General features: G+C 45.7%; 1 protein-coding gene across 1 annotated transcript; it reads left to right on the top strand.

Moving 5' to 3' along the window:
- The first annotated feature begins 429 nt into the window (after positions 1 to 429).
- On the top strand, positions 430 to 27,464 carry GARS1 (glycyl-tRNA synthetase 1). Its single transcript, XM_027733449.2, has 17 exons — positions 430 to 564; positions 3,930 to 4,031; positions 6,879 to 6,981; positions 8,127 to 8,268; positions 9,236 to 9,324; positions 10,699 to 10,775; positions 12,442 to 12,587; positions 13,603 to 13,752; positions 15,280 to 15,442; positions 16,298 to 16,462; positions 18,723 to 18,830; positions 19,149 to 19,294; positions 20,561 to 20,646; positions 23,287 to 23,396; positions 24,712 to 24,805; positions 25,634 to 25,824; positions 27,110 to 27,464. The coding sequence occupies exons 1-17, from the start codon at positions 430 to 432 to the stop codon at positions 27,233 to 27,235; spliced, it is 2,133 nt and encodes a 710-aa protein (XP_027589250.2). The 3' UTR covers positions 27,236 to 27,464.
- The last annotated feature ends 129 nt before the right edge of the window (positions 27,465 to 27,593 follow it).

Here is a 27,593-nt window from a genome sequence, read left to right as displayed (position 1 = left end):
ATGGAGCAGCTCCCGCCGTTCCGCGCTCCCGCCGTTCCGCGCTCCCGCCGTTCCGCGCTCCCGCCGTTCCGCGCTCCCGCCGTTCCGCGCTCCCGCCGTTCCGCGCTCCCGCCGCGCGGGGGCGCAGCGCTCCCGGGGCTCCCGTGCGCGCCCCCTCCCCGCGTGCGCGCCCCCACCTGTCCGCACGTGCGCGCGCGCGCTCCCCCTGCCGCCCGCCCGGCCCTTCCTTCTATCCCTTCCCAATCCCATCCCATCTCATCCCTTCCCTTCCCTTCCCGTGCCGAATCTGCGGGCGCGGGCCCGTGCGGAAAGTGCCGCGCCGGGAGCCCGGCCGCGCTTTACCCCGGCCCCGATTTCATCATGCGGGGGGCGGGCGCCGCCGCCCCGCCTCCTCCTCCTCCTCCTCCCCCCCGCCTCCTCCTCCCGCTCATGCCGCTTCTCCGTAGCGCCCTGCCCGCCCTGCTGCGCCGCCTCGCCCGCCCGCTCCGCTCCGCCGCCCCCGCCATGGACGGCCCGCAGGCCGAGGCGCTGCTGGCGCCGCTCCGGACCGCGGTGCGGCAGCAGGTAACGCGGCCCGGCCGAGGGGCGCCGGGCGGGGCTGTGGGAGGTGCCTCCCGTGTGCCCCCCGCACCCCGGGGTTTGCCCGCCCTGCCGAGGGGTCGCGGCGCAGCCCTGAGCTCAGCCCCCCTCCCCGCACCGGGCACTGCGGGGTGCTGGGCGGTCCCCACGGGTGTTCGCGGGGTCTCTGTCCGGGAGGGGTCCAGGGGGTGTCCCCGGGGTCTCTGTCCAGCGCTGGTCGCGGGTGAGGGTTCCCCGCTCAGCCCCGGCGGTCGGCGGTGCGGGGGCGTCGTGTTCGGGTCCCCCCGGCCGGTCCTTTCCCCCTCCCCGCAGAGCTGGGTCTGCCCGGCTGAGCTGGGTCTGCCCGGCTGAGCTGGCTCTGTGCTCAGCCCACCTGGGTGTCCCCTCCCGGGCTGGCTGTGCCCGCTGTGCCCGAGCCAGCGCTCGCCGTGTCCTGGTTTACAGCCCTTCTCTGTGTGGAACAGCCCCCATATGTTTCCGCATCCCCTTGGGGGGGGAGGGTGTCACACGGCGGTATGCCCCTTAGAGCTGAGTTTCTGTCGGGTTTTCGGAGGCAAATGACGTTCTTTAGAGTTGCATATTTGCCCGATGCAGTAAGGGACGTTAATTCCTTTGCATATTTTCCATTTCATCATTCTCGTTTGTCTAGGTAGGTGCTGTCTCCTTTTAGCCGGGGCTGCATCACGTTCTCTTCCCGTCTCCCATCTTTAGCATCCTTCTTACCTGTGAAGGATTTGGTCGTCTTTCAATTTCCTGAGTAAATCTTGGTACCCTTTCTGTGACACTAATGGCAGTGGAGCTTGTGGAGTTCCCCTTCCTCCCTTCTTTACCTGTGCCCGTGTGTTCCCTGTGTGCCTCCTTTAAGTGGCTGAATCCATATTATTCTCCTTAGCTGCACGCATAGCTACGTGTGTGTCCCTTGTATCCGTGGATTTGTGCGTGTGTTTTCCCATTAAATGAGTGGATTTATGGCCCTCTAATTATGCCAGCACTTCAGTGAGTTTTTATTATGAATCACTGTACAGCATAATGCCTTGGCAAGGGAGCTTGTAAATAAAGCAATGATCTCTAGAACCAGCCAATTTATTTAGTTAAAATCCTGGGTGCTGTCATTTGCCTTTAAAGTATTGAGGCACCCCTTCTTTTCTGGGATTGAAACTGGAGTGTGGGGTGCCAAGGGAAGGTTTGTGGGTAAATTTGTGTAGCTGGGGCTGCCCATATTGTGTTGTACAACTGACTGTAGTAATTCCCTGAGATGTTTACCCAAGAGGGAAGGGAGAGGGAGTAACAAAGATTGGGGTAGTTGATACCTCTCCATGCGGGAGGCTGTGTCTGTCAGCTCCAGGAGAAGGAGTTTAATTAAACCTAAGGGACTCTCAGCCTATGGAGAGTGAGCAGCGTATCTTCCTGCAGCAGTGCCTGATGCAATAAGCTGCCGTGATCCAGGGGTGGATCCCTTCTCTGCTTTGCTGGTCTGTGGGACAAAGCTGCAGCAAAATTTGCCACATCGAGTGCTGCTGTGCACTCCTCCTCTGGGCTGGGCTCGGGATCGGAGCTTTAATTAGACCAAGTCCTGTCAGCAAACGTAATTATTTGCCTCAGTTGTGTTGTTTTTTTTTTTTTTCCCCTCCTCCTTGCGTATGTCTGAGTGTGTCTTACTTATAGGTCAGGACAAAGAGTTGCTGTGTGCTGCTTTTGGATGCTCAGCAGTGAGCAGGGTGAGGGCTCTGTTGACTCAGCAGTAGCTGCTTTGCTGCTGCCTTGATGTTTTTCTGCTGCCGACCCCCTGGCTCAACAAAGGCAATTTGGACTTACTACTTCAAAAGAAAAAAAAAAAAACAACAACAAAACCAAAACCCCAGATCAGATCCCTCCCTCTGCCACGTTACCCAGGAATGGCAGTTGGAGTCCTGAGCCCCAGAGTGAAACTTTCACGTTAGGGTACAAGTAGTTAACAGGAAGGAAACAGCAGATTTGTTCTGTTCTTGTAGCTCACGGGGTTAAGGAGCCCGACAGGATTCTTATTTTTGCTCCTTCTCTTTGAGTGTGTTTGTTTTAATGCAGTGCTCGGAGACTTCCTTCTTTTATTAATAAAATTAGCCTTTGAACCCCTCGGTCTCTGAAGTACTTTTAGTTTCTCTAATCTGATTACAGAATGGCAATCAGTATATTCTCTTCTCTTTACTTTCTAAGTTACCTGTAATATTAATGTCAGGAAAGCTCAGAATTTAGGAAAAAGCTGGTATTATGGGAATATTGTAATCACTATGGATAGTGGTTTTTTTTTTTTCCTTTTTCCGTCATGTTCAGTGGAGAAGTGCAAGATGCAAGAAAAATGCTGAACTTGGAGCATCCCATTTTTAGAACATCCCACTTGACATCTCTGTGCTTTTTCCTCCAGCTCCTTTGTCCTTCCCAGTAATTCAATGTAGATCTTGGTTTTGGTGACGAAGAGTGGACTCAAAGGAAGACTTTTAATTCATTTATCTCCCGGTTCAGTGACAAGCTGGGCATGACTGCTGAGGATCATGCTCAGAAAAGAATGGTGTTGGGTGTATAGGGGTTGAGCACTTCCCTGGTATGAAAGGGGTGAATCATCCCACAGGGCAGAGAGACCTTTGTGGAACTGTAACAAGGTGATGGTGGTTTGACTCACGACAAGATCTTGGTGTAAGCCCACTGCAGGGTTCTGCTGCTCTGAAATATTTAGGTTTTTTTTCTTTTCTTTCCAAGGGTATTTTTATTTTTTGTTGACTTTGTTCTTTCTCAAAGTTAGTGAACAGGTTTTAAAAATAATAACAACAGTTTTTATAGATCATGCAATGCCTTCTTTGCTCAGACATTAGGCTAAGAGTGTCTGTCTTCTGGGAGACCTTCTGAAAATTTGTGTCCTTACTGCTCTGTTTCGATCAGACAGGACAGAGAAAAAGAAGGCTGAAATGGTCATAGGTTTTGAAGAAAAAGGAAGGGGTAGAAGGAAGAGAAGCCTTGTTACTGAGTGGGAGAGCACAAAGCTTGTGCTCACCATCTGAGAATCCACTTAGTGCATCCTCAAAGACATAAATCATGAATTTGTGGAAATTCGCTGTACACAGAGGAGTATATTTACACACTGAGGTTTAATAGCAGATCTGGGATTTCACAATAGTGGGGGGGTGGTTGAATTTCTCTAGTGATGTTTACTTCTGTGAACTCTCAAATGCATAAGTGTTTCTCCCTTGCAGCCTCTGGAGACCTGTGTGGAGAGTGGGAAGGCCGGACAAAACCCTCCTTTTGGATTACCAGGGGAGATGGAAGAAGGAGAGGTCTTCAAAGAATGAATCTATACATGGTTCTTTGTCTCTTTCTAGGGAGAGCTGGTAAGGAAGCTGAAGGAAGAGAAAGCTCCCCAGGTGGATATAGACAGAGCTGTAGCAGAGCTCAAAGCTCGGAAGAGGGTTCTAGAAGCAAAGGTGAGTCTGGAAATGAAATTTTCAGTCCCCCAGCCTTGTCTGAAAAGCCTTGAAATCTCTACTTGCTTCTCTTTTGCAGGATTGGTTTGGGCTAAACAGTTTCAGTAGGGTAGGCTGTTTAAATCACTTCTGAAGTAGTTTGCAGGTTTCCAACTTTGTGGCAATTTCGTTCTCTATCTGTTGCACTACTTTCTTTTAGCATTAAGTCAGCGTGCAAACAAATAAATATGAGTTCATATTGAGGTGGTCTGTAATCAAAGCTGAACTTGAGTGTATATGTCACTAGTCTTTGTTTGCTGTATAGATTTTTTTTGTGCACAGTGAGAGCATGTGCTGGTCACTGTAGTGAGTTTCTGTCTTCAGATTCTTTGTGCAGCACTGAAATTCCCAGGCTGGCGTGGAACATGTTTATTTAGAAATAATTTCCTTTGATGCAGTTTAAACAAAGTTTGTGGAGGCATTTCAAGTAGCCCATGGCTTTCCTCAGCCTTAAAGAGAGGGATGGATTGAAATTGTGTCCCCTTTTTTAAATGCAGTTGTGCTCTGAAAAGTGTTCATGCAAATGAGATGGTGGAACTTGAAGTTTGTTTTGCCTCTATATCAATAAACAAGTAAAATGCACTTCTTTATCCTGTGAGCTTTCCTTCCCTTTCCAGACTGAAACAACAAAAAGAAACTCTTGAAGCTGAAAAACAGTCAGGTGTGCAGATTCACCCAGGAAACTGATTTATGTTTCATATCAAAGTGATTGTAGCTGTGCTTTGGTGGTACTCTTAAAAATGAACGAGTTAATAAATAAATGCACTGCTGCTTGCAGCTGCCTTACTGTGAGAATGTGAGTGCACCTGAAGTGACCCTGTTTGCCCTACAGGGTCATATGAGACAAACAGGTGCTGCTCTCTGCCAGGTCTGGGGTTGTGGCTGCCTGTTTGCACACATTTACCCCAAGCAAATGTCATTTTTACTTAGTACTCATCATAGACCTGTGCTCTGAAACGATTGCATTGACAGCCAGGTCATCCCGGAGTAAACAGTATCTAAGTGTTTTTCCAGTTTTGTTTCCCAACCCTCAGAACTTGGAGAGATGTAGCCAGGCAGGTTGGGAGTCCTGGGATCCCTGAGAGCCCCACCTTTGTGTTGGGGCAATGCAGGGTGCAGTGTGGAGGTGTGCTCAGCACTTACACAATTTGTGAGGGCTGGCAGTGCAGGAGTGACCTTGCAAAGGCAGCATCTGCCCTTGTGAGTGCAGCACTCCAGGATGGGAGTGTGTCCCTCCTGATGGTGTTCCCAGCAAGGCAGCACAGTCACTTGCACCCTTTGGGGGAGGCAGCACTGTGAGTGTTTGCTTTAGCAGCTGCTGGTGGTTTTCAGTCCCTGTGATTCCTACTTAAAGACAGCAGAACAGCTCTGAATCTGAATCTTTGAGCAGGGCAGAGCAGTTAAGTGTTTAAAATTCCTTGGTTTATGTCCTGAAACCATAAGTCAGTAGATGATTCTGCTCTCATACAGGGTCTTTCTTCCCCTTGAAGGCTAACACAGGCACTTCTGCCTTCTATTTATGAATACATTTATGTTTATAAACACATGCTTCTCTGACATCTGCACAGTTCAGGAACTATTCTCTTTAGGTAGTAGAGGGGGTCTGCAAAATTCCATACCTGCTCCAGTTACTGCCATTCCTCCCTGCCAGTTCAGAACTGGGCTGTGTCACTGCTGCTCTCCTTCTGTCCCTCTCTGGGAAAAAGCCATCCTGTGTGTTAGGGAACCCTGGTCACCCAAATGGGATGCTCTGCTTTTAGGCAGAGTCTGCCAGGTGGATTCCCATCCAGATCCTGCTCTGGTACTTGCTGTCACGTGTGTTCTCTGTCTGTCTTTGACTCTTTCTGTCTCTCATACAAAGTTATTCCTTGGCTTCTGCTTATCCATGGGAGCAGAAGAGGTACAGTGCTTTAAAATTAGACCACGCTTATTTGTCTTTGAAGATGTTAAAAAAAGTTTGAAATAAGTGGATATACAATACTTTTAGTTACCAAAGAGCTGTTCAAAATGATGCTGTGAGACACTTAAGATGATCTGAATTTATTGAACTTCTTGCCTTAACTGTGCTTTAAATTATCAAAACACCTTCCTTGAAGAAAATCTTTCGGGTTTGCTGACCTCACTCATAAATTTGCAAAAATCATTTAATTTTTCAGATAAAACAGTGAGTCTGCTGTAAAACATTTTCAAAGTACCTAGTCAGGGCAATAAGGCACTCTGTAACTAAATTTTCTGAGTGCAGGAGGGCATATTTATGAAATATATTTACATTTTGCAAATAGATATTCCCCGTACAAGTACCTAAATACACCCCTTTGTCAGAGCACAGCAGTGAGGCTGCTTGTAATCTCCATAGTCAAAATTCTTTCATGTGAGGAGCACTTTACTGAAAGATTCATATATGCCAAGAGTTAGATGTGTGTAGCCTGAGCTGGTCGCTTGAAGCTCTTTTTATAGTCAGGAGAGGGAAATAGGTCAGAAGAATTGCTTTGGAAATTGGCATTTCTTTGCAGTGATTGTGAAGAAAGCTGAGGATAACTAGCCCGGGCTTAGCTGTCTGAAAGTTAGGTCATGAGTCCACCTCGAGTGTCTAAAGTGCTGCATTCAGACAATGGTGTTCGTAAGTGAGCACTTGAATCCCAGTGGGACCATTCCTCCTTGGAAAATGAGCATGTTGGCAGGATACCTCTGCTTCAAAATGGTCTTTACAGACTTTTGAGTCATAGTGGCGAGTGGAGAGGATTTCCAGGGAGTTTGTCCTGCCAGAAACAGGAGCTACTCACTGATTTTGGTTTGCTTGGCTTACAGGAACTGGCCTTACAGCCCAAAGATGACATCGTGGACAGAGTTAAGATGGAAGACACTCTGAAAAGGAGGTTTTTCTATGATCAAGCCTTTTCTATTTATGGAGGTATGGGTTTGAAGAATTTTACATTTTATTCCCCTTGGGCTAATGTTCTGGTCTTTCTGGCTGGGTGAAATGCTCTACTCGTGCAGTGTTATATTAATGCAACGTAAAAGAATGTTTTTTTTTTTAAGGTTGGCTTTTAACTTTCTGGTTTGAGTCTGTAAGCCTTTCAAAAGTTCCCCCTTTCTGAAGTCTTTGGGCTGAAATTTTGTCTTTTCCTTTCTGAATGTAAATGAGTGGACTTCAGGGTGCATATTCTGAGCATTTCATTGTAGTAGGTGGTGTCTTTGCAGAGGGATAGGGTGTTTTGGCATTTAAGGGGGTAATCAGCTTATTTCCTCAAACATTCATGTCTGTTTGAGCTTTTCCTCCAAGATAATCACAGACTGACAGAATATTCTGAGTTGGAAGGGACCCACAAGGCTCATCAAGTCCAGCTCTTAAGTGAATGGCCCACATGGTGATCAATAATGCTCAAATCCACTGTGACCTTTAGAACCTGTTACCGTAGTGACCTTTGTCAATGAACTTTATGGCACAGGTGAATAAATGTGGCTGTTAAATCTCTTCAGATGGCTGATAGGAGCATCTCAGGGGGCAGCACAATGCCTGGATGGTTATTGCTCTTTCACCTAAGATACTAAAATAAACACTCTGGGTTGTTTTGTTGGCTTTTTCTGTTCCCTTTTTTTTTTTTTTTTTTGCTTTGTGGCTAAACTGCTGATTGACAGATGTGTGTTATTACTGACAATAACATTGCTTTGGCTTGTGCATGATCACTACTTCTGTATTCAGATTCCTCCTTCAGAGAGCTTGCTCCCACAAAACTCTTCACAAAGTATAATCCACTGGTGGAGGGAGAGTGGATTTTAGAGTTGTTGGTTGCAGATATTTATGCTGAACTGGGCTGGTTTGTGTACAGGGTGGTCTGTGGGTGCTTCATAGAGTTTATTTTCAGCCTTTATGTCATGGGTCTGGATAGAAAGAGCTCTCTGCAGTGAACCACATCCCATAGTCTGCTCAGCACAGGGAAGCTGAGTTGCTCAGAACAGGATGGAAACACTGAGGAGGGAGGACACCTGCTCCAAACAGTGCAGGTTCATACAGTCTTACACCAACCACACTTTTTCCCCTCTTTCTCTTTGCAGGTGTCAGTGGTCTGTATGACTTTGGGCCTGTTGGGTGTGCTTTGAAGAACAACATCATCCAAGCATGGAGACATCACTTTATTCAGGAAGAGCAAATCCTGGAGATCGACTGCACCATGCTCACACCAGAGCCAGTTCTGAAGTAAATACGGGTCTTTTTCCCTCCAGCATATCTTTTCTGGTCGTAGTTGCTTTTTACTATGTAAAATTCAGTAAAATTACCCACAGGGATCTTGAGATTGGGTCACCCAATTTCATACCTTGCTGCAGTGCAAAATAATTAGATCCCAGTGCACAGCTCAGTGTGAGAAGCTGTTGTTCCATAAATCAGGGGAAACAGCAGTACTCATGTCTGACAGTGTCTTCTAACGGTCCCATTAGGTAAGCAATTGTCATTATTCCTTTCTTCTAAGAGTTGAAGAAGACAGAAAAATGGATTAGGTGGCTTGCCTAAACCTGGGGCACCTGTGTCCTAGTTTAGGACAGTGGCCTGACCATCCTTCCCTCCTCTGTGGAGGGGTGGCCCCATGCAATGTGTTAACTGAGCTCTGAATGCAAATGATACTTCTGTAGCCCTGGGGATCAAAGGCCTCTCTTTATCCACAGACCAGGTAGAGGGACCATCTTTCCAGGGTGAGAACAGAGTTCTGACTCTGGACCCTTTCATTTACGTGTCTCCACTAAGGTTTGCTAAATATATCAGGAGCTTTTGAACTCAGACCTGAGCCAATTGTGCTGCTTTGTGTGGGTTGTGGTGTAACAGGCAGAAGCTTTCATGAATCCCTGGTTTAAAATACTGGGAATCTGCCCACCTGAATTACTGGTTGCTCCTCACAACTGCAGCTATGTCTTGTTTTGATCACAGTGCAGTTCCTAAAGGCACTAAGTGTCATCTTAAGATTTAAGATTTATGTGTATTGATACTTCTCACAGATCAGATTTTCTGTGGGATGGTGCTCTTTAATGTGACTCTTTCATCTGAAGCAGGAGTGAACCTGCAGTTTGAGTGTGTAGTTTGAAGGATAATGGTCTGTCCTCTGGGATCACACAGTCCCTGGGGCTGTCTGGTGGCAACTGTCATGTTCCTTTTTTTGTATCATCTCTTCTAGGACTTCTGGCCATGTAGACAAGTTTGCTGACTTCATGGTGAAAGATGTGAAAAATGGGGAATGTTTTCGTGCCGATCATCTCTTGAAAGGTTTGACTTTGTTCCAAGGCTGGGTGGGCTTCCAGTGTGCAAACATTGGAAACGAGAATCCTCCTCAAGGAAGGCCTGTGGATATAGCCAGTCTTTCATACTTGTGTTTGTAGTTAGATAATCATACCACGCTGAAGATCCCATAAGTTCTGTGAGTGTCTTAAATGAGGTCCAGGATCTCTAGTGAAAACATAGTCGTGTCCCTTTTTGTGAAATCCAGTGTCATCAGGCCCTAAAAGATTACTGTGTTTAAGCTGAGAGCCCCCTGTATAACCAGATTACTGTTCTCTACTGTATTCTGGTCTTGGCTTTCTTGAGTTTCAGTTGCTTTTTATTCAGTACTCAGAAATTATTTAATGATGATATAAAGAGTCAGAGCATGTTTTTCCCATGCAAAGGTCAATTACACGGCAGCTGCTGACTAACGTGTGTACCTTAGAAATAGACTTCAGGCATTTCTTAGGTCTGCAAAGTCCTCACACTTCTTTCTAATTATTGATGAAAATTTGTTTAAAAACAAATGAAAAAATGACACGAGTCTTAGAAATAAAAAACCTATTTGAAAACTTTTTCACGTACGGCTCCATTGTGAGAGGGAGGATTGTTCCGCTTTCTGTTTAAGTAGTTTGTGCTCTCTAGTTTTTGAGCCTTTTCCTTGGAAGTTAAGCACGTGGAACAAGCTGTATTGGCATTAAAGCAGTTTTCATAATACTCATTTAGAATTATTTTTTTTTTTTTTAGTTAAAAAAGCCTCAAAAGGAGCCCATCAAACCTCTGCCTCCTTTGCTGAACAGCCTCATAAACAAGCGTGTCCCTGTCTGTTCTGCAGCCCATCCCTGCTGAGCAGCCACCTGCTGTTACTGCCAAACTGAACTGTTACTGACTAAAAAGTCAAACTTCTTTTTTCAAACAAGAGTGGGAAGGCTTGGCATCACTGCCTGCCTTTGTGTCTCCCAGAGGATGTTGTGCTGTGCAGTGGAATGCAGTCTGACCCCACTGTACCAACTCCCTACGTGCCTCTGTGTGTTGGGATAAAATTAGCCTTGCTGGCTCAGAATCACACATTGCCTTTAATTTCTATCTGTATAGAAAGGAAACAAGGAGAAAGGGACTTCAAAGCCATTGCTGGGGTTTAAGGAAATAATATTGGAAAGAAACTAGATAAGGACCTGTTGCTTTCCCTCTGGCACATCAATACAGTTGAACTGTAGACCACTATTGCCCTGATGACATGAGTGGAATTACCCCAATGGACACTGTCAAGACAAACTGTGGACATACACCTGTGCTGGAGGATCCTCCTGATTTGTCAGGCTTTAGAGTGGGGTCAGGGATGGAGTTTCAATATTAACTCACGACCTGCTTTTGTTACAGCTCACCTGCAAAAGCTGATGTCTGACAAGAAGTGCACGGCAGAGAAGAAGGCAGAAATGGAAAATGTTCTAACACAGGTAGGTGCCTGCACAAGGAGGTGGATGCTTCAGGGAGGTGTGTGTGACAAGGGAAGTGCAATGCACCAAGTCCAGAGGCAGTGTCCATTTTCTGTTCCTGAGGATGCTCAGAAGTGTTGACCTCAGAGATACACGTTGGACTTTACATGGTCCCAAGTACTGAAAACTTACTTGTTAATAAATGCTGTGAACTTGCTGGTTAATCACATCTCCCTCCTACTGTTTTGGAGAGTTATTGCTATTATATTAGTCTCTTGAGTGTTGGATTGGTAGGGCTGAAGCTCAGTCTTTGGAGCTGGCCTGCTCTGTTCCACTTCACACCCTGGCACAAAGCCTTTAGCTTTGTCAATCCCTCACTGCTGGATTGTCATGCAAAGGAACAGAGATGGATGAGAAGTTTTGTCAGGGTTTTCTGAATCAGCTTAGCACTGAATTGGTGTGTTTTGAAGTTGTCTCAGCTTTGAAGCCCTTGAGATTTGTTCCTCCATCACCCTGCACAGATCTTTCCTGTGTTTACCGTGAGAATAGTCGGTGCTCAGGCTGACATTCCAGAGCAGCTGCACAGACATTTGCCTTTCTTCTTTTCCATTTGTTTTTCTTACTTTCTTTTAAATGTTTGCTCTCATGACTTCTAGGAGAAATGCTTCCAGAGCTATGCACAGAATGAATGCTTTCTTCCAGAAAGAGAAACTTTTTTTGCTGGTGGTTTGCATCACTGAGCAGCTGTCATTAGGATTTCCATACTATAAAACTGAACACTGACCATCCTTTAGGGAAATCTCTCTATTAATAAACTCTTTTTATATTCTGTTTCTCTGATACATGAAGTATCGTGACAATTTTTTTTAAACTTGAGTGTTAAATTATTGCTGCTCTGTTCAGTATAGATACTTTGAAGTACTGGAACTGCATTTAAAGGTACATATGGAAAAAGCTGGTACATAAATGAACAAAACAATGCCAGAAATCATGTTCTTGTGCAGTTAGGTTGCAATTAGATCAGTGGTTCTACTACTGCTTTATTTCCAGGGTAAAGGGAAAGTAGGTTCCTTGAAGGGGCTGGTGTTATCCCACTCGTTAAAGAGTCTGGTCATTACCAAGTTATTTTTAGAGCAAATGGAAAATCTCTCACCAAGAAGCCTTAAGCTGCAGATTGGCTCTATTTAGCTGAAATGCAGAGCAACTCTAAAAGAGCATCTAATGCATAGCTTGAATATTGTGTTTCATGCAGCAGAAGAAAGAAAATTAATGCAAACAAAGCCCTGCAGAAATTTTAGCTTTCTTCTCCCTCATTGCTCTATTTTTTTGTTCCCAACTCAGAGCTCCCCATGTTTTAGCTGAAACTGTTTAAAAGAAGCTTCTGGTGGGTGGTGGTGCAGTCCCAGTGACTTTTCTTCTGCTTTACACCCACTCTTGTGCTCAGACTTCCTGTGCTTTGACTGAATCCTGGACCTCTATTACTAAAATGGATTTGCAAATGTGCAAAGTGTTCTTTTGTCACTGTCTCAAGCTTTACCTTGCTTGAAAATTTATGTTAAATGGGCATATTATTTTGAGCAGGTGATTCAAAGCTGTGGATCACGCTCAGTAAAAGATGAAGAGGACATTATTGATTCCTGTTATCTTGTCTAGTAATTAAAATTATTGTCTTGTGTTTTGCTATTAGTTGGACAATTATGGCCAGCAAGAACTTGCAGATCTCTTTGTGAACTACAATGTGAAGTCACCTGTCACTGGGAATGATCTGTCCCCTCCTGTTTCTTTCAATCTAATGTTCAAGACCTCCATTGGGCCTGGAGGAAACATGCCTGGGTAGGTTCTAATCTCCTTCTGATCATACTCTCCCTGCTTTATAGATCACTTGGAATAAAAATGAAGTCTCTTTAGTAACCTTCCCTTGCCTTTCAGCCCCAGCCTTCTCTGGCAGTTTATCATTCCTTGTGCTCTTGGTGAAAGGCAGGAGAAACAAGAGGCTGTTGCAGAATCATGAAAGTACTTGAAGCACCCAGAACACGTGGATCCCAGCTGTGCCCTTGCTGGTTGGAGTAGTTTCCATAGAGCCAGTTAACACTGGGCCTGCAGTTGTCAGTGACTTCTTGGCTGTAGAAAACCTACTTCAGGGTACCTGTTTGAGGATGAGGTTACTCAGCAGGGCGATCCAGTGGTAGCATAATTTACATGTGTAAGAGTGTAGGGGTTGTTGTCCTGAGCTGGGATCTCTGAAACTAAAACCAAAACCTTCACTGAAGAGTAGAGAATATAATTCTTGCTGCCTGTGCTCTGGAATGGGATAAAAGCTACGTGTTGTATGTGTTCTCCAGTGTAGTATGAGAAATAGCCTGTGTAGTTTGTATTGTCTGGGGAAGTCACAAATCACTGTAGGGGTTGTAGGGGCCTTACACTGAACCCCCTCAGTGCTGTAGTTGTGGTTTGCCTCCAAAATCCATGTTTGTAAGAAGGCTGGTGCAGCACAGGCGTACATAGGAAAGGCAGGGAGGCTGCATTCCCTGTGACCTCCTTGATGTCACTGTCCACTGTATTTCATTCAAAACCCCTTTTTCAACTCCATGCTTGCATCTCAAAACCAGCCAAGTCATCCAGTTTACTTTTGAGAGTAACTGTGGAGTGCAGTGTTCGGGCTACAGCTGATGCTGGGTGTTTTTCCTCCCCTTCAGTCTATTGCTTCATTGCTTCGTGTCTGGAGTTAAGACTCAAGAGAAAAAGTACCACCTTTAAATTTGGTAGTAACTGTGTTTTTCTTTAATCCCTGTTTTCCCCACCCACCCTTTTACCTTCCTGATTTTTCCTCTCCCCCGTTTCATTTCAGCTATCTGAGGCCAGAAACTGCACAGGGAATATTCCTCAACTTCAAGCGTCTCCTGGAGTTTAACCAAGGCAAACTGCCTTTTGCTGCTGCCCAGATTGGAAATTCCTTCCGAAATGAAATCTCACCCCGCTCCGGCCTTATCAGAGTGAGGTACTGCAAACTTCCTCTTTCAGCAGAAGGGTACCAGGGAGCTGATGGCACCTCCCTTTTGTTCCTGTGTTGGCACAGGATTGTTTCACTTTAGTGCTTTCTCCCAGAGGAATCCTGATTATGTGGCTAATGAGTCTTGGGGTTCACAGAGGAACTCCTAGTTAGGTTTTAAGTACAGAATTCTATCTTAATGGCTTGTGAGAAGTAAAATCTGAAATAGTTGTCGTATTAGAAATAAACTCAGTTTGAATGACAGAATTTGGCCCCATCATAGTCAGAATGAATCATGTTAAAGGTAGCTGTGTTCTCTACAGGACTTTGCTTGTTTAATTATATTCATGCAATATACTTTAAAACTGAAATCAAAATGTGGTTGGCCTTGCAGCAATATTTCCTTGTCTCAGTCCTGCAGATTCTGCAGTTCTACAGGTTGTTGCAGAGAGGAAGTTGTGAGATAACCTGACTCAGGACCTGTGTTTGTGTCACAAGATGAGTCGATCAGGAAAGCTCAGGTTTATTGAGAATTCCTTTCAGTTCCATCTCTGGATAAAAGTGATTGTTGCATTTCGTTAGGGATAATCTCTGTATTTTAACTGAACTATTCTGATTGGTAATCTCTTCCATATAGTCTGGAACAAGAGCTGCCATGTACAGCCAGTACGTGTTGTAAACTTGGTGATGGATTAACGTGGTGCCACAAATGTCACTGAGAGGCAGTGGCATTGTTAACATGAAGGGAACTCTTTTTGGAATTTTCTCAGTCCTCCTGTTCTCTTTTGCACATCTGGAAATGAGAACTTTTCTCACTGGAATAATTTTCAGTCAAATATAAATGATACGCTTGTGGCACATTTATTGGAGACTGTTATTGTGCAGTCACAGCAAATTAGATCCTGATGCCTGTGATTTACATTTAATTATTACCTAGAGCTTTTTTAAAGGTTCTTGATAATGAACTAATTCAATGGAAAGTGATTTCAAGAAAGAAGGCTCAGAATCAATCTGTGAATATAGATGTATTAAAGACAAGTTCTTAAAACAGACTGCACACTGTTGCTGAGTGTAGCAGTTCCATTACCTTCAAGAAATTATCACCTCACCTGGTTATTTTTGGCACCTCTGACATGAGTTAAGGCTGCTGAATTAATCAGTGGATTAGTCTTCATTGACCTTGTAGGGAACAAATACTTTGTACTGTGATCATCACAGCAGTCTGGAAGAAGTGTCCAGAGAACTTCTGGAAGCGTTTCCAAAGGTGGTATTCCCTGCTCTGATTCACCCTGGTGTTAACCACGACCTGGAGACATCTAGATGATTTTGTAGAAAGTTTTATTAGGAATTTGAAGATGAAACTAAATCCAGGGGGATAAGACTGGTTCATGTTCCAGTCTGTACATTGTCCTGGCTCTGGGTTTGTGTAAGCTTTTAAACCACTGACTTGCTTGTGAGAGGCTGAAGCACAGTGACTTACTAGAGGGGCTGTGGCTAATGCTAAAATATTTAATACACACTTGTTGGTTTTCACAGGGAATTCACCATGGCAGAAATTGAGCACTTTGTGGATCCCAGCGAGAAAAACCACCCCAAGTTTCAGAACGTGGCAGATCTCAACATCCTGCTGTACTCTGCCAAGGCCCAGGTCAGTGGGCAGTCTGCCCACGTGATGCGGCTGGGAGATGCTGTCCAGCAGGTAACCTTCCTCTTGCAAGCACCTGCAGCTTTGGAATATTGCTCCCAAGGCTGAGTTTATGGACTGTTGTGTTGGTGCCAACTGGGGTTTGCTCCCAGATTTAAGAGCAGGTTCTCTTCAGGGAATCCGTGTCACTGAGATCCAAGCCTGACCCTTGTAACCAGTAAAGAAAGGATGCGGGTGGTGCTGGGATAGTGGTTAGAGGTTAAGCTCTACTCTTAGCTTGTGGCAAGGAATATTAATACCAGCACTAACTGGGAATCTCAATACTCAGCTGCTGACCCCCCAAGGCTTGCACATTGAGGTTTTACTACCTGATTCATCCAATTATGAATGGGTAGGTTTTCCAACCCCCTCTGCCCCAGCCCGCCAAAACCCCCATGAAAAAAAAAAAAGCCCAATAAAAAAAGCACCAAAACACTGCCCCCCAAAACCTAAACAAACCAAAAAACCTCAAAACTAAAAAAACACAAAAAAAACAAAACAACACCACCCCCCTATTTTATTACAGCTTTGAGCTGTAGGGTGCAGCTGTTGTAGTGCCAGTGACTGCACTGCTTCACACAGTGGGGCATTTACAAGTAGGTGATCTTCACCTACTTGTGAGTGATGAGTGAGTGATGAGTCTCAATACTCAACAGACTCAGAGAACAGCAACTGTTTGTTCAGATAGTGCCAGTGGCAAGAGGTGGATTTGAAAAGATATAATAGTTTCAGGGGAGGCACAGTACTTCACCACAGGCAAGAAGTTCTGTCTGTAACGTGTCAGGTTGTCTGCAGAGGCACAACAAATCCATGGCATTGCTTCCTTAGGAATTAATGTGAGTCTTTTCTTCCCGCTTCTTCCCTCTCCAGGGTGTGATCAATAACTCCGTTCTCGGTTACTTCATTGGCAGAATCTACCTCTTCCTTACAAAGGTCGGCGTGTCCCCGGAGAAGCTGCGCTTCCGGCAGCACATGGAGAATGAGATGGCTCATTATGCCTGTGACTGCTGGGATGCAGAGTCCAAAACATCCTATGTAAGTGGCAAAGGGAAAACAGCTCTCCCTGTGCAGATCTGGTTTATTTCTTGCTTCTTAAAAATTAGGGCTGTCAGTCTGATGTGTCTGTCCAGTCCCACGTTGGCCTGAACACACTTAGTGCAGTGGAAATATTCTGAATCCAGGGCTAAGGGGACTGGTCAGCTCCCTGCAGTGCACTTGCATTAAGTTTATGAACTGCTCATGCTGCTTTTGTAGGTCCAGACTCCTTTGCTGGAGCCTGAAGTAGCCTGGGGATGTTTCACTGGTTGAAATCCATCTGGAATGAAAGGAAACAGAGTCCTAGTGCTTTCCAAAGACTTAAACCCCTGTAACAGCAGTGGGGAAGGATTTGTTTTGCTAGAGGCGTTACTCCAGGGCAGATTTCTTCCTGCCTGAATGCTCGGTCATCCTTTCCCTCTTCCAAACTATGAGAAATGAGTTCACTCCTGCCAGTTCAGACAGCTGGTGCTGGGAGAAAAATTCCTAAAGACTTTTTTATCATCTTCCTGCTGAGTCATTGAAAGCTTTTTGATTCAGACCTTGTTGAGTGCTTATTCTCTTGTATTGTTGGTTGGATTTAGGCTTACCACTAGGGATGTTTTGTTACAACTATTTAGAGGAATAGCAGCCAGTGAAGTTCTACCAAACTTAAGGTTAGGAAAAAACCTCCTGCATTTCAGATGGGTGATTTGTCTTCCTGTAGAAAAGACCTGTAGAAACAACTGGAATTGCTTCCTCTGAATGTCCGTAGCTGACTTTTGTAAGTTCACAGCCTCTCTTCCCAGCCTGCCCAAAACTGGACATGTGTGAGCCACACCACGTAAATAAGATTATTAAACTTTGCAAGCCTTGTCATGGATCAGGACAACCCTCACAGAGTAGTGTGTCCTAACCCAGAAGTGAGCACATCAATCCCAGGGGCGTGACAAAATCACCTTGTGAGCTGGACCCCACTTTGGTTTGTCACTTAACTCTACCAAAAATGTTTATACCAACTTGCAGCACTCAGTAGTAAGAAGTGAACTGCTCTGAGTAGCTTAAAATCTATTTTATAAAGTTACTGCGTAGAATGGTTTGGGTTAAGGGATCTTAAAAGATCCAATGCCCCTTCCATGGGCAGGGACACCTTCCACTATCCCAGGTTGCTCCAAGCTCCATCCAACCTGGCCTTGGACACTTGCAGGGATGGGGCAGCCACAGCTTCTCTGGGCAACCTGTGCCAGGGCCTCCCCACCCTCACAGGGAAGAATTTCTTCCTAATATCTGATCCAACCCTGCCCCCTGTCAGTTTGAATCTATTCCCCCTTGTCCTATCACTCCATGCCCTTGTCAAAAGTTCCTCTCCAACTCTCCTATAGTCCCTTTAGGTACTGGAAGGGGTTCTAAGGTCTCCCTGGAGCCTTCCCTTCTGGACAGGCTGGACAACCACATTAACCTGGATTTTGTGTTTTCTCGGAAGTACCTGTAGTACCCTAATGGTTTAATTTGTGTAAAAATTCCTCGAGATGTTCTGGAACATCACACTTTTTCAAGCCCAGGGATTCTTCTGTTCACACACCCTTCCTGACACCCTACTATGTCACTGCAGGCTGGAAAACCACACAGCATCTGGTTGCCTGTGTGTCCATACTGATGTGACAGAGTGAATGGGGAGCAGCTGAGGAGCCTTTTCTTATACAGGACTGTCTTTTAGAAAATCCAGAGGGAGGTTGTATTTGCTGCAATTATTAGAAAGCTTCATCAATTCAGTGTGAATGTCAGTGAGATTCCTCCTTGCCAAAGATGCTGAAATGTTGAAAGGAGAGCTTCCCTTACATGGGATCTGTGTCCTACCAGCTTGTAAGCTAGGCTTTTGGCCATTCTGATGTGGCTGGTTCCCTGCTGTCTGTTCCATGCTTGGGAGCAGGGAACACCCTGGGGCCATGATGTCTGTGTGCCTGTGGCAAGTGAGTGACAGGGCTGTGTGCTCTGGCCCCAGCCTTGAGCTGTTGGCACAGGGCTGTGCTCTGCCAAGCCATGTGGAAAACCTGGCCCTGAACACAGGCACTGGTTACATGACTGATTGTTTCCTCTGGAAACAAATGGAATCACTCAAATGAAGGGACAACTAGTGAGCGAGGGCTGCTTATTGTAACAGAGCTAATTATGTAGAAAAAACAGTCATGGGAGCAGGGAGGGCTTAGGGGTGAATAAACATATTTGATGGTTAAGTGGGCAAAAAAGTGAGTTGGTGAAAGCCTCCATTCTGTTTTTCCAGGGTTGGATTGAGATCGTTGGCTGTGCTGATCGCTCCTGCTATGACCTTTCCTGCCATGCCCGCGCCACCAAAGTCCCTCTTATAGCTGAGAAGCTTCTCAAAGAACCTATATCCTTTCAGAATAAACCAAATTCTCTTGAAGTGAGAAGTGATTTGATGTTTTGGGGAGCTGCACAGCTGTAATTAAAGTTACATCTGTAACTTTAGCAAGGAAACCTGGAGCTACAGAGCAGCATCACTTTGGGAAGTAACCTGCAAAGATTTGAGCTTGTGGGTACTTTTTATTGTTCCTTTCCTCTCTTGGAGGGAAATTCCTTAATCCAGAGGAGGAGGAGATTTGTTTGTGTTGTGTAGCAATTAGCTTTGACATAATGAAAGAACCAGGCCCTGCTTTCTGTCCTCACAGGCTCCTTAACTGCCTTGTACAGAACAGTCAACGTTGTTCAGTTTGAGGCAAATAAGGGAGCCATTGGCAAAGCTTATAAGAAGGATGCCAAGGTGGTGATGGAATACCTTTCCATGTGTGACGAGTGTTACATCACCGAGATGGAGCAGCTGCTCAACGAGAAAGGGTGAGCTGGTTGTGTGTTTGTGTGTGGTACCTTCCTCTGACGCCTCTGCTGTGGGTTCCTAAAGTGCTGCTGGATTTATTTGAGCCTCCTGAAACCACCTTCCTCGTGAGAGCAGGCTGTGTGGCTCGTCTGAAATGTTTTGGTGCTGTCCCTTGCACTAGTCATTGCTGGTCATCCATCAATATATATTGTGGTGTATGCACATAAGTCAAATATTTGTTTATTTGTGTGGGAATGAGCTTTAGCAGGATCATCCCAGGAGAGAGAGACTTCAGTGAAATGGCGAGTGTTTACCAGCTTCCCTGCTCTGGTTTGAGAGTTGACCAGGACTGCCAGATGGTTTTAAACTTCAATTTTAAAATGAGTAAAATAATTCTGTGATTAATGGAACACAGTTAATGGAAAATACTTAAATGAGAACCAAAACTTGTGTGAGTATCCTCCAGTGTTCACTGAGCTGCTTTAGGACCTCTTGCAGCCTTTGACTTACTGGGGCAGGAATTTGTGTGTTTTTCCTTAACCTGGCTGCCTGCATTCCTAACACATGCAGAACTGAAAATATAAGAGGTCTTTGCAGTTGTCAAATTTGGCTGAAGCAGGTCAACAGCTGAATATGTTATGAGAAAGCTAATGGTGCAGTAATAAAAAAATCAACTTCATTTCCTGCCTGAAACAGTACAAGCTGTAGGATTAATGAATACGTTTCAAAATGGTAATATTTACATTTTTCTTTTTTTCCCTGAGCTAAGATTGATTTCATTTGCATCTCTATGAGTGTGGAAGCGTAGAAAAGCAGCAGAGAAACCATTGCAGGATATGGTGTACACACATCAAACCCGGGAGGAAGTGAATTTAGTCCATCCTGAATCTCACTGAAACGATTCAATAGATGAGTTACAAGCAATATCCTGGTTTTATTGATAGTAAAGTCTGCAGCCAGTGCCTGATTTGTGTTCCTCTCTTTTTCTCTTTAGTGTATGTGCTTCATCCTGAGAGTTTTCCATTTCCTAACTGAATTTGCTTCAGGCTGTTAACCACAACTAAGTTCACTGTGATTATGAAAATGGTTGCTTTTAATGTACATGTAGTAATTTTATTATTAATGCAAATTTCTTTTAATGGGTGTGCTACATGTTTCTTTCATCTCTGGGGTTTGCCCTGGCTTCTGTCATCCCACTCTTACAGTCAACCAACTGATGCAATTAAGGAAATACAACTTGTTTGTTTATTGTTGTAGCTTTTGAGTGACCTCTCTTTCCTTTGCAGGGAATTCACTGTTGAAACTGAAGGGAAAACTTTTAAATTAACAAAGGACATGGTTACTGTGAAGAGATTTCAGAAAACATTACATGGTAAATTTGTATCTTTGTTGTTTGATCATCAACAATAAGAGGCAGATCAGGATACACTTTGAGTGTGATACACTTTATTAGTGGGTTTGTCCTGTTAATATTGTATCACAGCATAGGAAAAATACCAGATGTAATTTCCTTGAAATCTGACTGTTTGAGTTGGAAAGCTTTCACACAGCAATGGGATTTCAGTGACCATTGATTTGGGCCTGTTTCCCAGCTTGTTGCCTGGTCTGGTCACCCATTAATAGACTTTGAGTGAGGTATTATAGCCACACTGCTGCAGTTGCATATTCCAGGATTTGTGAGGTCCCCTGTGGTGCTGTGAACCAGCTGTTGCAGTGAGGGAGGATCTGGGAAGGTTTGGGAGCTTTCATCTTGGTGTCCATTGCGGTGCAGCAGATGGGCTGTGACAGGCTGCTGGAAGGGCTCCCTGCAGAGCCCTGTGCTCAGAGCTCCTCTTGTCACTCTGCTGCCTGGAGCCAGGTCCCCTGGCATCTGCCAGCCCTCCAGGCTGCCCTCCTGACCAGACTCTGCCAGCTCACAAGTCCAGTCAGTTCCTCTGGTAGTGGATAATCACACCAGCTTTGCTCAGTGACGGCATCTCCACAGAGCTTTTGTCCCGGTATGGGAAATGAGGGTAATTTTCCAAAATGCCCCCATTTAGCTCCTCAAAGAAGTCTTGTCTTTCCAGCCAGCTCTGTAAGCACCTCACCCAAGGTCATTTGGGAAGCTTTTGACAGAGCTGGAGACTGAGGTAGAGTTTTCCCCAGCTCGTACTGTAACTAGTGGATCATCCTGCCCCAGGCTGAGAACATAAGTGCTTGTAGGAGGGAGTAGAGCAACTTGTGCAGAATATATTTGTTCTTGCAGCTGCTGAGCCACTGAGATGTCCAGATGCCTTTCAGTCAGCACATGCTACTGCTGTGCCAGGCTTTGCTTTATCACAACTTCAAAGAAGGAGTCAGAGTTGTTAATGAGGGCCAGCAAGTAGAACCCCAGCTGCTGGTTTTCCTTTAGATTTGAACATTTGGCAGTTTGCCTGCTGTCTGCAAACAGAAGGGAAAACTTAGTTTCCCTCTCTTTTGTCTTGAAAATGGGTTGGTCAATGCACAGATAAAACAAGATCGTCCTGTGCTGTGTCCTGCTCTGGGGTCCCCAATATAAAAAGGACATGGACCTGCTGGAGTGTGTCCAGAGGAGGCCACAGAGATGCTCCAAGGGCTGGAGCACCTCTGCTCTGGAGACAGACTGAGAGAGCTGGGATTGTTGAACCTGGAGAAGAGAAGGTTTCAGGGAGACCTGAGAGCCCCTTCCAGGGCCTAAAGGGGCTCTAAGAGAGCTGGAGATGGACTTTGGAGAAAGGCATGGAGTGATGGGACAAGGGGTAATGGCTTTAAACTGAAGGAGGGCAGGTTTAGGTTAGATATTAGAAATTCTTTACTGGGAGGGTGCTGAGGCACTTGAACAGTTTGCTCAGAGAAGTAGTGATTGCCCCATCCCTGGAAGTGTCCAAGGCCAGGTTGGACAGGGCTTGGAGTAACCTGGGCTAGTGGAAGATGTCCCTTCCCATGGCAGGAGGTTGGAACAAGATGGTTACGTTCCCTTCCAACCCAAACCATTCTAGGATTCTGTGATTTTATGATTAATGTGTGCATACAGGCATCTAATGCTCTTTTTAAGGTGTAGGGGATGGGAATCACAGACCTGATCCTCAACTAATCATTACATTAATTTGGGGGGGCATTCTCAGGTAAATCAGTTCCCATAAAGATCATCTAGTTACAAACTCTTCAGCAAGGTGGAAGTTCCACCCTGGGCTGGGTGCTTAATTGAGAGGACTGTTCTCCCGTCACAGAGTCTGAGGCCAGTTCGGATGCAGTGCTGGAGAGCTGGATCCTACCCTTGATCTTCAGGAGCAGCTGATACCTGTTTCTTCTCCAACAGCAATCAGAGCTTTTTGTAAAGAGCTGCTCTTTCTGGACAGGGCAGCTGTCCCTGAGCTCCTTTCATACACAGAAGGGAGAAGGGGGGAAAAAGCCTCTGATGAACAGGTGGCAAAGACTGGAGAGAATGACGAGTGCATAGTAACAGCACATCACATCTGCTGAGGGGTTTTGTGAACACAAACTAGTTTATCAACATTCTTTCCCTCATGATACAGTGCAAAGGGATGGAGAATAGGGAGGGTGTCATTGCCCTGCCATCATCCAGGCTATTTGGCATGGCTTTGGTCTGTGCCAAACAGCACCCCCAGACAACGCCTGGACATGGTTTGTGGCTTGGTGTGGAGCAGGGACTGTTCCCAGTGAACAGTTTGGATGAGGTTTTGCTGTTGTGAAGTGGAAGAGGGTTTATCTGCATGGGTGAAAGTTGTGCAGTGTTATTTGCTCTCGGGGCCAGAGGTGGTGTCCTGAGTTGTTTTTTTACAGCCTAAATACATTCTGTATGTGGACTAAGTCCAAATCTGTATTTCAGGTAAATACCTGAATGTAGAGCAGAAACATTTAACCTTTTATTTCCATGCGCTCAGATACAGGTAATCAGAACTTCTGAACAGAAAGACAGCATCAGTAACCACATTTTTTTCCTGTGTATAAATCCATGTTTAATGATGACGTGTGTTATTTTGTGTTCCAGTGGAAGAAATCATCCCAAATGTAATTGAACCCTCATTTGGTATTGGAAGGATCATGTACACAGTGTTTGAACACACATTCCGCATCCGGGAAGGAGACGAGCAGAGAACGGTGAGCTTTCCTGAGGCTGGGCCTCAGCTTAAACCACCTGGCATCCAGGGAAAGGGCTAAAATAAGAGAGCACAATACCCAGTGGAGATGGGAGAGCCCAGGTGGGCTGTAGGGTTGCTGTTTTTGCCAGTGTACATGTCATTTTTACATGCGCCCTCAGAGCGTTCTGGGGCCGTGTGTGCATGAGGCTCCCGCTGTGTTGCTGCCAAGGGGGTGAGAAATTCCTCCTTCTGGATTCACACTTGGCAGTGTCCCATTGCTCAGAGAAAGGCATCTCTTCAGTGTTTAATTTCCTTTCTTTCTGCTGCTTTTCCTGGAATCGTAGTTCCATGCAGCAGGGCAGACAATGGACTAACTGTTTCCTCAGTGCCCTGTGAAATTCAACCTTCTCTGATTCTGAGCAACCCTAAAACCTTGGCCTGAAGCTTTGCTGTAGCAGGGGCCAGTGTGTGTTACATCCAGAGCACCAGCCTCTTCCAGCCAGTGCCCGAATGTGGTGCTCTGTGCCCTTGCTGGTGGCCCATGGGAAGCTGGCTGGAAATCTGACCCTGATTCTTTTTCATTGTTTCTGGCTGCTAGACTGTGGTAAAGAAATGTAACAGTGCTCCTTCATGTGCTACAGGATGTGATACAGTTATGAGTGGGGGAAACAAGGTTCAGGAGCCCAGAGTTGGGACACAGTTGACTTTCAATCCCAAACTGCTCATGAAATATATTAGACTTAACTGCTCTTCTAATACCCATTTACTTTCTGTGTAGGGTAGGCTGCTCTGTATTCTGGTACGTCTCATATGCATAAATTCTGTCCCTTTGAGGCCTTGCTGATTGCCAGGAAAAATTTTATTATTTTCCCTCATTTTTGGCACATGTTTGTTTTCTGAGGGTGTCTGTGGAGGGTGCTAAAAGCGTTTGAGCTGCATATGCTTCATGTGCATGGAGTCTCTCAAACAGGGTTTTTGGTTTAGACTGTGCATAAGAATAAATCTCCTGGAAAGACCCCTCTGCCCTTCATTTTTCTGTAATTCAGATGAGGTTAAATTTTTTCAGGAGGGCTCTGGTAGACCTCTTTTGGTGGGAAGTAACATTTAGCTTCAGGAGATAAGGAGGGATGGAGAAAAGCTGGAGAAAACCAGTCCTTCAATGCCGTGAGCTGCTACTGCTGGGCCTTGAATGCTGATGTCTTAAGAGAAGGCCACTGACTCCCCTGGAACAGTCACCCTGCCTCCAGCCTCAGTCAGAGCTTATTCTCACCTCCTAAGAGTCTGACCTAACGATTAAACTTGTATTTATTTGTGCTTTTTCTCTTTTTCCTTAGTTCTTCAGCTTCCCAGCTGTTGTGGCACCGTTCAAGTGCTCTGTTCTTCCTCTGAGCCAGAATCAGGAATTCATGCCTTTTGTCAAGGAATTATGTAAGTGTGTTAAGCACTGTGGGTCTGATGGGGATGTGCACTGGGAAGAGAGGGAGAAAATTGCATTGGGAGAAAATATAGGGATAAAATAGCGGTGGGAACCCATGGCTCTCACACATGCAAAGGGAACATTGTTTACTTACACCAGCTGAGTTGGTTGGTATCCATAACCTTTGGGTATCCATCAAACTCTTCATCTTCCCTCAAAACACCCAACACCATGAGCTTTCCTGTGTTGGTTTGCAGTGTAAAAGACATTTCTTTTTTTCCTGCTGTGTCAAAAATAAATCTTTCCCACTGCTTGGGAGAAGCTGTCTGGAACAGTGTGTGGGGGGGTTGTATGTTCTTTTGTTATTAAAGTTTTTTCTGCTTTTATTGGCCAGCTGATTTATTGACTCTGTCCCAGAGCTGCTGAGCCTCCAACCATTCTGTAAAACTGCCCACTGGTAGTGGGCATCATGATGAAGGATAGGAACCATAAAAAATGGAATACATGAAGGAACGGGGGTTGCATGTCAGACAGTGCCTTTTGCTGTTGGCACCAGTTCTGCCTGGGACCTTGTCTCCCTGTGCTGAACATCCCCCATCACACATGAGGCCGGTGTGGTTTGGAGTTAAAGCAGAGTTGTGGGACTGTAGTCTTGACAGAGACTGGGACACTGGATATTCTGTCAAAGTAAAATTGAGGGTCTGTGATGCTGCTTGAAACCGGGACACGTGGAGCCTCCCTTCAGGGAGCGCCGTGAGGATACAGGAGGCCTGTTCCAGGGTTGTGTTGCCTGCTAAGTGTGTAACGAGTCGTGGTGATCTCCCTTGTCTTCCTTGCAGCTGAAGCACTCACCAGGAACGGCATCTCTCACAAGGTGGATGACTCCTCGGGCTCCATCGGCCGGCGCTACGCCAGGACTGACGAGATCGGAGTGGCCTTCGGGATCACCATCGACTTCGACACCGTGAACCGGACGCCTCACACGGCCACCCTGCGGGACCGCGACTCCATGCGCCAGATCCGCGCCGAGGTGAGGGGCAAGGGGGCAGGTTTGGCTGCTGGCAGAGCCAGGTGTGTTCCTGGCATTACCTGCTGTTCCTGATCCAGCAGTGGTGCTCTGTGGGAGCTGCCTCCAGCTCTGCAGCTGATTTAGCTGCTCTGAGAAATCCCCGGGGCAGAGACACCGGTCAGACGGAAGATACAGGCCCTGCTGATGAAATGAGGAGAAGCTTTTGTTTTTCTTGAATGCAGAAGTGTTGATCTTACCTGAAAGCCATGCTTGTGCTGATTGCACTGCTCTTTGGAGTGGCTCTTTAGGAGTGAAGGCTGCTGAGTAGAAGCATTAGCTGGGTTGTGTCTGGCTTTCAAAGGCAGGGCTCCTCTGAATCCACAGGCACCAAAAGGCAGATCTTTGCTTGCTTGTTGCCTTTCAACTTCTTTCCTGCTGGTGTTGCCTGTGCAGCATCAGAGAAGCTGATGAACCATTCCCCAAAAGCCACACCTGCCCTAAGTGTGCTCCACTGGTGTGGCCATAGTGCTGGAATGGCAAACCTCCCTGTGGTGGTCTCTGCCTGTGAGCATAACTGCTCAGAGCTGTGGATGGGCAGTCTTGAGGGTTGTGGTGTTTTTCTTCTCTCACTGGTGCCCTTCTCTCCCTGGCCAGTTTGGTTCCTGAAGGAGGAGGAGGTGGTGCTCACCTGTGAGGCTGAGTTGTGGCTTTGCTCTGTACAGAAGCACCTGGGGCTGCTGAGCTGGCAGGGGGTTTGGCTCAGTTCCAGTTCCTCAGGGCACCTACCTCTCTCTATATCCACCTGGGTGAGCTCTCACTGCTCAGCACCAGAGATGAGACTTTGTTTTCCTTCAATTCTTGCAAATTTTCTGGTTTCTGGCCCATACTTTACGCCATAACAGTGGGCTGTGGGGAGCGAAGAAAAGATTGGCAGCTTATTCTATGCTGGTCTTACAGTAGATAAGGCTTGGCTAAATCCTGGCTTACAGCACCTTTTGGTTGTGTGTATTGAATTTTTTTCCCTTCCAAAACTCTAGCACAACATTACCAGGGATGAACCTTGCTGTGGTCCACCACAGTGACAGTTGCATTTCCCTCATGGATCACCCTGATAACTGAGACAACTGAGACTGTCATTTAAGATGTTCTAACTAATGGTTTTCTCCTGAGAAGTGATCCTCCAGAAGATGCCTTGTACCTCTTCTGTTGCTGATGTAAAAACTACCCACATTCTCCCAAATACCCAACAGAGCAGCTTGATTTTGTTGACTTTGTGTTTCTTATGTCTTTGTGGCTTTGCCTGCAGATCTCTGAACTCCCTGCCATCATCCGTGACCTGGCCAACGGTTATCTCACCTGGGCTGACGTTGAGGCAAAGTATCCACAGTTTGAGGGACAAGAGACTGGCAAAAAGGACACAATAGAGGAATAAAGAAAAGGACCTCAAGTGAAATCCTGTCAAATGTCCTCTTTTTACTGTTCATGTTAATATGAAATAAACTTACTGTGTATTATTCGAAGCTGCATTGTTGGTGCACACAGGGACTATTTGGTTTTTTTTCTTTTCCTCGATTGCTGCCCGGATTTAAAACTTTAACAACTGAAATAATTGCAGTCTGAGTTGAAGGTGTTATGAATAAAAACGCCATTATCTATGCCTGCTTCTCTGTGTTCCTGCAGCCGTGTACTTTCTTCAGAATTACTTTTTTCCTCCTCTTTTTTTGCCCTCCAGCTTAGGGCTGTAGGTGTTACAGGCTCGTTGCAGCCCCTCAAGAAGCCAGGATCATACA

The sequence above is a fragment of the Pipra filicauda genome, unplaced genomic scaffold, assembly GCF_003945595.2.
Source record: "Pipra filicauda isolate LSUMZ 115617 unplaced genomic scaffold, ASM394559v2 scaffold1_size10287979_pilon, whole genome shotgun sequence".
Classification (NCBI taxonomy): Eukaryota; Metazoa; Chordata; class Aves; order Passeriformes; family Pipridae; genus Pipra; species Pipra filicauda.
Note: the sequence above shows the minus strand (reverse complement) of the source record. Positions and strands in the feature narration are given on the sequence as shown.

Coding starts and splice junctions, on each gene's coding strand:
- GARS1 (XM_027733449.2), top strand. CDS start 430: ATGCCGCTTCTCCGTAGCGCCCTGCCCGCCCTGCTGCGCCGCCTCGCC. Junction 565..3,929: donor GGACCGCGGTGCGGCAGCAG/GTAACGCGGCCC, acceptor GTCTCTTTCTAG/GGAGAGCTGGTAAGGAAGCT. Junction 12,588..13,602: donor CCTGGAGGAAACATGCCTGG/GTAGGTTCTAAT, acceptor GTTTCATTTCAG/CTATCTGAGGCCAGAAACTG.